Source organism: Hemitrygon akajei, chromosome 6, assembly GCF_048418815.1.
Source record: "Hemitrygon akajei chromosome 6, sHemAka1.3, whole genome shotgun sequence".
NCBI classification, from domain to species: Eukaryota; Metazoa; Chordata; class Chondrichthyes; order Myliobatiformes; family Dasyatidae; genus Hemitrygon; species Hemitrygon akajei.
In genome coordinates, this window is record NC_133129.1 from 139,665,487 (window position 1) to 139,674,352 (window position 8,866).

Below are 8,866 nucleotides of genomic sequence, written 5' to 3' on the forward strand. Positions count from 1 at the left end.
ACCTTGTTGCTATGCCCACTCATGGGGTTTACTCCTGAAGCCTTCCCCAAAGAAAAATCCAGAGCTGCAGTCGCTAATGCAGTCTAACATTGAGCACAACGCTGACTGGCAGCTCCTGTGATATTGCTGGTGCCAAACTTCATCAGTCTCTGTTGCGTGTAGAGAGGGGGGATCTTGTTGCATGAGTATTTAGTGTACAATCCTAATTGTTGGCTGGACTAAGGAAGTAATTAGCTGACAGATCTCCTTTCCTAAGAACATTACTGATAGAGACTCATCAAACAAAGGTTACAGAAGCTATGTACATAAAAATGTTTTTCCCCTCTTGCTTTTGAGAGTGGGATGAACATCAGATAATATTGCCAGAGAAACAAAACTAGAATCGGGGATCAAATCTGTGAACACTTGCTCTTAGGGTCTCTCTTATCAGGTGCTAATACAATGTCAATCAGTATCTTTTCTCCTTCAGGTGTTTGTTACTTGCAGCGTCCAGTTATGTGCCCGTACATCCAGTTCCAGCTCGTGCACAGTGGGATGTGGCTCTGGCAGTGGTTCACAAGCCCATCAGTCAAACATGCAACAAGTCAGCGCTGGACCAGTTCACATCACAAAGGAGAGTGACTTTGGTGAGAATTAAAATATTGATTTCTTTTCCCAAGTGTTATTAATCCCTTGTGAGAATATGGTTCAGAGACTGACCTTGCTGAAATGGACACTGTTCTCCTCCAAAATGGTGGCTATCCTGTCAAACAAGGCTATTCTGCTCCATATACCCAATACTTACCCAATCCTGGTTTCACTATAGATTACCAATAGCAATGAGAAACAAGTTTTCTTTCCCTTGATCCAGACCCTGTTTATAACAAACTTTTCATTGGGATCAGATCTGGAGCCCACCACTCCTTATGACTCATTGGTGGGAGTCACTCAGTCATTGTGAGATAATCAATAGATTAAAAAAACACTGCTGATGCTGGAAATTGGGCAAAGGTCAAAAGTGCTGGAAACAATTAACAGGTATGTCAGCTTAAGCTGAGAGGGAAAAAAAAGTTAATTCTTCAACCAATTATTAAAATTTTTGATGGATGCTTAACATCCTGAAGAATTTGCTATTGAACCTACAAAGTTCTCCTACAGAGTGCTTTTACTTAACCAAAATAATTTAGATACTGTAGAGTAAATGTAAAGAATTAACTACAAATTATTTGTCGCATCAATGATATGCTGTTGAGCATTCCAATTTAATGCAAAAGGTTCTTAGAAGCCATCAGTGCAAATCAGTTCCTTGTGTGTGAATTGAGTCCGATTATCATGATAGGAATCTTGTGTTTTCTGTGCAATCACTAGTCTCCAGCCAGACAGGCAGCATATGCTGATGTTCTGTTAGTTTTCTAACAAAAGCAATTGGAGAACAACAGATACGAGGAAGTTGCTGGATTTAACCCACACCTACTATTGGCTCCACGCCATGCAAAACATGACATTTCTTACACAAGACCACACAATGTGCTGCCTGTTCCTGCAGCGGGGCCACAAAAGCCCAGTGAAATTGGCTCATTTACGTGTAATAACATTCAGATTTGAGCCTGAATCAAGCAATTTTCCCTACATTTGTTCATCTCCCTAAACATGGTATTTGAATGATGAAGACCCATCACAGCAAGGTACAGTCTTGCACTTGATTCAAGATCCAAACATAAAATAGAAATGGCTACAGAGCTGATGTAGTGCATCGAGTTAATCTAGAGGTTAGTCAACTTCAAATTTTCCAGGTCAGTATTACCAGGAAGTATACTTGCCCATGAGTCACAGGGCAGGGCTTGCTTAAATATTTGTAACATTATATTCATATATAGTGCCTATAAAAAGTATTCACCTGCCTTGGAAGTTTTCATGTTTTATTGTTTTACAATATTGAATCACAGTGGATTTTCAGAAGGCATTTGATAAGGTCCCACATAGATTGGTGGGTAAAATCAAAGCTCAGGGCATCGGGGGGAAGGCATTGACATGGATAGAAAACTGGTTGGCAGATAGAAAGCAAAGGGTAGCGGTGAATGGGTGCTTCTCGGAATGGCAGGTGGTGACTAGTGGGGTGCCATAGGGCTCGGTATTGGGACCACAGCTGTTTACCATTTACGTTAACGATTTGGATGAAGGCATAGAAAATAACATCACCAAATTTGCTGATGATACTAAGCTGGGTGGCAGTGTGACATGTGATGAGGATGTTAGGAGAATTCAGGGTGACTTGGATAGGCTGGGTGAGTGGGCAGATACTTGGCAGATGGCGTTTAATGTGAATAAGTGTGAGGTTATCCACTTTGGGAGTAAGAACAGGAAGGCAGATTATTATCTGTACGGTATAGAGTTGGGTAAGGGAGTAATACAAAGAGATCTCGGAGTCCTTGTTCATCAGTCACTGAAGGTGAATGAGCAAGTGCAGCAGGCAGTGAAGAAGGCTAATGGAATGTTGGCCTTTATTACAAAGGGAATTGAGTACAAGAGCAAGGAAATCCTCTTGCATTTGTACAGAGCCCTGGTGAGACCACACCTGGAGTATTGTGTACAGTTTTGGTCTCCAGGGTTAAGGAAGGACATCCTGGCTATAGAGGAAGTGCAGCATAGATTCACGAGGTTAATTCCTGGGATGTCTGGACTGTCTTACGCAGAGAGGTTAGAGAGACTGGGCTTGTACACGCTGGAATTAAGGAGATTGAGAGGAGATCTGATTGAAACACATAAGATTATTAAGGGATTGGACAAGATAGAGGCAGGAAATATGTTCCAGATGCTGGGAGAGTCCAGTACCAGAGGGCATGGTTTGAGAATAAGGGGTAGGTCATTTAGGACAGAGTTAAGGAAAAACTTCTTCTCCCAGAGAGTTGTGGGGGTCTGGAATGCACTGCCTCAGAAGGTAGTGGAGGCCAATTCTCTGGATGCTTTCAAGAAGGAGCTAGATAGGTATCTTATGGATAGGGGAATCAAGGGATATGGGGACAAGGCAGGAACTGGGTATTGATAGGAATTGATCAGCCATGATCTCAAAATGGCTTGTCAATTTTGATAAAATGGTTCGATGGGCCGAATGGTCTACTTCTGCACCTATTGTCTATTTAATTTGGCATTTTTTGACAATGATCAACAGAGACTCTTTCATGTCAAAGTGAAAACTCTACCAAGTGATCGCAATTAAAAAACATAAAATAATTGATTCTATAAGAACTCACACCCTTTCTATAACACACCAAATCATCACTGGTGCAGTCAATTGGTTTTAGAAGTCACATAACTAGTTAAATGGAGATCACCGTGTGCAGTCATGGTGTTTCAATTGATTATAGTAAAAATTCACCTGTATCTGGAAGGTCCAACTGCTGGTGAGTCAGTATCCTGGCAAAAACTACACCATGAAGACAAAAGAACACTCCAAGCAACTCCGTGAAAAGATTATTGAAAAGCACAAGACGGGAGGTGGATATAAAAAAAATTCTAAGTTGCTGAATATTCCTTGGAGTACAGTTAAGTCAATCATCAAGAAATGGAAAGAATATGGCACAGCTGTAAATCTGCTAGAGCAGGATGTCATCAAAAACTGAGTGACCGTGCAAAAAAGGGGACTTGTGAGGGAGGCCACCAAGAGACCCATGACAACTCTGGAGGAGTTACAAGCTTCAGTGGCTGAGATGGGAGAGACTGCACATACAACAACTGTTGCCCAGGTGCTTCACCAGTCGCAGCTTTATGGGAGATTGGCAAAAAGAAAGCCACTATTGAAAAAAAAAACCTCACATGAAATCTCAGCTAGTTTGCTAGAAGGCATGTGGGAGACCGAAGTCAGCTGGAAAAAGGTTCTGTGGTCTGATGAAACCAAAATTGAGCTTTTTGGTTATCAGATATCAGATTAAACGCCATGTTTGGCAATAAGCCAAACACCGCACATCAAAAACACCGTGAAGCATGGTGGCTGCATCATGTTGTGGGGATGCTTTAGTGCAGCAGGCTCTGGAAAGTTTGTGAAGGCAGAGGGTAAAATGAATGTAACAAAATACCTTGAAATCCTGGAGGAAATTCTGACGCAGTCTGCAAGAGAACTGTGACTTAGGAGAAGATTTGTTTTCCAGCAAGACAATAATCCCAAGCTACACAGCAATGGCTTAAAAACCTGAAAGTTAATGTCCTGAAGTGCCCAAGTCAGAGTGCAGATCTCAATCGAATTGAAAATTGTGGCTGGACTTGAAAAGGGCTGTTTTCTCATGATCTCCATGCAATCTGACAGAGCTTGAGCAGTTTTGTAAAGAAGAATGGGTAAAAGTTGCAGTGTCCAGATGGCAAAGCTGATAGAGACCTATCCACACAGACTGAAGGCTGTAATTGCTGCTATAGGTGCATCTGCTAAATACTGATTTGAAAGGGGTGAATACTTTTGCAATCAATTATTTTATGTTTTATATTTGTAGTTTATTTAGATCACTTTGTAGAGATCCATTATCACTTTGAAACAGAAGTCTTTTCCTGTAGATCAGTGTCAAAAAAGCCAAGTTAAGTCCACTGTGATTCAATGATGTAAAACAGTAAGACATGGAAACTTCCAAGGGGGTGAATATTTTTAAAGGCACCGTATTTATTCTGTAGAGAATGATTCAATACATCATCTTTTCTCCCTGGGTGTACATAGGAAACTCATTCAGGAAAATAGAAGATAGCTGGCATTAATCTCTGGAAGACTCACAGGTGGTACACTCAGCAAGAGGCAGCCTTTGTTTATTCATGTCAGTTAATTGACAAAATGTCACCAGTCTATGAATGCTCCGTTAAAGATGCTTGATCAGTTGGGTGAATTCTGCTCGTAATAGCGAATGCTGCAAAAAGGAATTCACAGGGAAACCCTAAAGATGCAAGTTGTAATTAAAATGACTTTGGCCTAATTTTAATACATGCCTAACAAGTATTAATCTATTTTGCAGAATTTACATTAACTTAGCCCTCATCCGTTACACTTGAATAGGATTTGCGGGTGACTAATTTGTGATAGGGGGATAACTTGTGACCCAGTTTGCAGACATTAAGTTTCTATAACAATTTTTAAAAATAAATGACTTAAGTCAAATCCAAAACTGGATAAGGAAAAGATAATGAAAAATTTAGAGACTGCCAGGCCCTTACCTCTCTGCATTCAATGGATCCTCCTTTGCAATTTCTGCTAACTCCATCACCCGACACACATTGCCCTCCCCTTTCAACATTTTAAAGAGATCTCTCCCTTCATGATTCTCTGGTCTGGTCTACTTTTCCATCCCTGTCACCCACTTCCTGCCACAAGGCACATTCCCACACAACCACAAAGAGGTTCTTTCACCTTTTCTATTCCCATGATCTGGCAGGACAGAGCTTTTCCAGGTATGGTAACAAATCATTTGCACTTCTTCCAATATAGTGTACTGTATTTTGTATTCATGTTGTGACCTCCTCTACACAGAAGAGCCAAACACAGATTGCGTGTTTGCAGTCTATCCTCTCAGTTCACAGGTGTAAGCATGACCTTCCAGTTGCCAGCTACTTTAATTCAACATCTCACTCCCAGTTTTCCCTATTCCTCTGACTTCCCAAAGGAAGCTTGGGAAACTGGGTCTTATCTTCCTTCCGGGCACATTTGCAGCCTGCAGAACCCTATATTGAATTCTCCAATTTTAGACAAGTCACTCTTTGTCTGGTTACATCAGCACTGTCTATGTTTTGCTTGCCACACCTTATTTTCAAAACATCACATGATATAGAGCAGCAGAGTTAGGCCATGGAGTCTGCTGCAGTATTCGATCATGGTTGATTTATTTTGCTCTTATCTCCATTTTCCCACTTTCATCCCATAACCCTTAACCAAACAAAACTTCCTTTCTGATTTGTATAATGTGGTTTAACTTGCATTTTGCAATAGACCATTCTACAACATTAGCAATTGACAAACATTGCCCATCCTCTGCCTTCCCTCACCACCTTTTCACTACCAAGGCTAAGTGTTTTCTCTCTCACTTAGAACAAAGGGTTTCAGACTTGAAATGTTAACTGTTTCTCTTCTCACAAATGCTGTCTGACCAAAGTTTTCCAGCATTTTTTGTTTTGTGTCCTGTGTTTTCTCTAACCTTTCTATTGTGTCTTTTAAAATATCAAGGCAATAGATAAGAATTTCAGTTTTTAAGAAGTGGCTTACATTGTTTAAATATTATTAACTACCTGTTGCCGTCAGTCTCCATCCTGAAACCACCAGGCAGTAAATCTGAAAGTTATTGCCATTCCCCCTCAAAAGTTAATGTCTCTGATGTAAAAACAGAATGCTGCAAAGCTAACCTGTTGTAGTTGTGTAACATCTTAGGATTTAAATACTCTTTCCTTTTTCATCCAAGGTGCTAACTACGCTGTCATTACAGTTGGACTCGCATTAGGAGGCACTGTGATCTATATTGTTTTGATCCTGTTGAAGAGATCTTTTGTGGGACTATACTACAAAGGCAATACTAGATCAACTCGATCCAGACGATTCTGATAAACAAGTTCCTTTCTGGACATCTAATGTGGTTCTGCTCTTTGGATTTTTCCTCTTACAGCTCCCTCTGCTGTTAGTTAGATGCCTCACACCCTACACTTGTAGATTTCAGAATTGTGTGTGGCTCTCTCTCTGTGGGTTGGAATAGATCGAGTAATTGTTTTCTGAAATTGAATTCCGTTCACTCACAACCACTTCTGCAATATTCATGCTATTTTATTCACATTGATTAAAATTATTTTTAAAGTACCTGAATTGAATACTGGGTTGAGCCACTGCTCTTAAATCCTGCCTCTAACTTTATAAGAATTAGAGTTAGTTCTTCTGCTTTTTGTTATGTGTTCATATGGAATGAGAATTTCTAGCCTCTCCATGCTTGCCTTCTTTTCATTTCTCTCCCATCTCTTGCTCTTTTACTCCCATAAACACCATACTGTCTTCCACACTGTTCAAGTACCAAGCCAATCTCTATATTAAAGTTGCCATCACTTCTTAAAACTACTGATCCCATCAGTTCCATCTCTAATCTCTTTCCTTTCCAAAGTTCTTGAACATATTTCAGCCTCTCAAATTAATTTTCTTTGCCTAAAATTTCTTCTTAACATCCCCTCAATCGGATTTTCTCTCATTCCTCTCGTATGAAAAGGCTCTGATCAAAGTTACAAATGACAATCTCTCATCAATGTTCTCTGCCATGGCTGACCACACAACACTGCTCCTCTACTGTTGACTCATCAGGTGGAACTTCAGTTGCTTGGTTCCTATCAATCCACAGGTGGTCACAAAATTCCCAGCTTTGGCACCGTGCTGTTACCTGTTGTAACCCCCTGTGAGTCTATACTTGCTGCCATTATTCGAAAACAGCGGTATTCATACATTGGTAACGTCCAGTTCTGCCTCTGTCTTGATCTCTCTACCAACTTTAAATTGTCAGATACCTTGTCAAACTTCTAGTACTGGATGGTCAAACATCTTCTATCCATTTCTCCTCTTGGCAAATGTCCAAAACTGAATCAGGCAGCTTAAACATTACAGCCATAATAAAGCTTTGGACTACTATTCCGTACTGGGACAAGACCTGCTTATTTTCACTTCCCTAATATTGCCCAACTCAACTGCTTCAGCTCCCCTGCATACAAGCTTTTTTTTCCCACTCCTAAGTCTCCAAACCCAAGTTATCTTTTTCTAGTGTCGAGAACCTGACAGCAGGTAAACTTCTCTATCATGTCCTAACATGTAGAAAACATACATTCATCATCTTTGAGCTACACTGGCTCACACTTGGGTCTTAAAATTCTTGTCTTTACTTTCAATCCTTCCACAGATTCCTCTCAACATCTCTGTACATGGTTATACAATCAGAAGGGGTGACAAAGGTTTTGAGAGGAATTGTGGAGAATGTGGTGGACAAAATGGCCCATTTCTGTTTTGTACGACACCCCTGCAAGCAGTCTTGGGACATTTTGCTAGGAGTTATACATGTGGAAGTATTTTGTATGGTTAATTAGCTTGGACCCCCTAGTTGCTCAAATGTCAAATATAACTACAACCATAATCATAAACACTTGTTGACATAAATTATTGCAAATCAGCATCCAATATTCCACCAATCAGGACTATACCTCCAAATCATCAACTCCCCCATAACGTTAACTTTAATAGAGTTCCACTTGACTTCCACTTGACATGACCGCACTGGGCAAAAGTCGATTCAATGGCCTGCACCCCAATCTTCTGAGAGTGCCAACACCTGTAAGGATCAGTCGCTTATAATTGCCAAATAAAAAGCAAGTACACCCTCATTTTCCCCATCATTTCAAACTAATTAAGCATCAGCAAGTGTTTGCACCTAGGCATGGATGATTTTTCCCAATTTAAATACTGACATGCTTATCTTGTGAGGGAAGTACTGTACATCAACAGAAAGTAAGAGTAGGAACCCTGACTGAGCTTTATCCCCTTTGAATTAACACTGAGCTCTCTAAATGCCCAGCCCAATTAAGGTTAGTAAATTTAGCAGACCAAGAATGAAAGCTGGGGCACTTCCAACACAATGGAAAGCTGGAGTACAATTTCCAGACAGATTAACTGTCAAGTATGAGTTTTGAAGCAAAAAATTATTTTCCATGAAAAATACATATGACATTAAAACACTTTCTCCCCCCATTTTAACTGCAACAGCTAATCTGGTAAAAACACCCATTTATATTTAGGGATGCAATTGACCACAACTCTACAGCATAGTTTGGGACTGGACAACCTGACTTTTGAATAGGATATTTGGAAATTTCTGGAACAGTAGTTTTATTGGTATTTGAGCCAGGT

At 40.3% G+C, this 8,866-nt stretch overlaps 1 protein-coding gene across 2 annotated transcripts in view; it reads left to right on the plus strand.

The window, feature by feature from the left end:
- Positions 1-6,790, plus strand: part of LOC140729534 (uncharacterized) — a 39,802-nt gene extending 33,012 nt beyond the window's left edge. For both annotated transcript variants that reach the window (XM_073049374.1, XM_073049375.1), the window contains 2 exons: positions 470-626; positions 6,402-6,790. In XM_073049374.1, coding sequence (XP_072905475.1) covers positions 470-626; positions 6,402-6,541 — 297 coding nt within the window. In that variant the 3' untranslated portion in view covers positions 6,542-6,790. The remainder of the gene's footprint in view (positions 1-469; positions 627-6,401) is intronic.
- Positions 6,791-8,866: the final 2,076 nt, after the last annotated feature.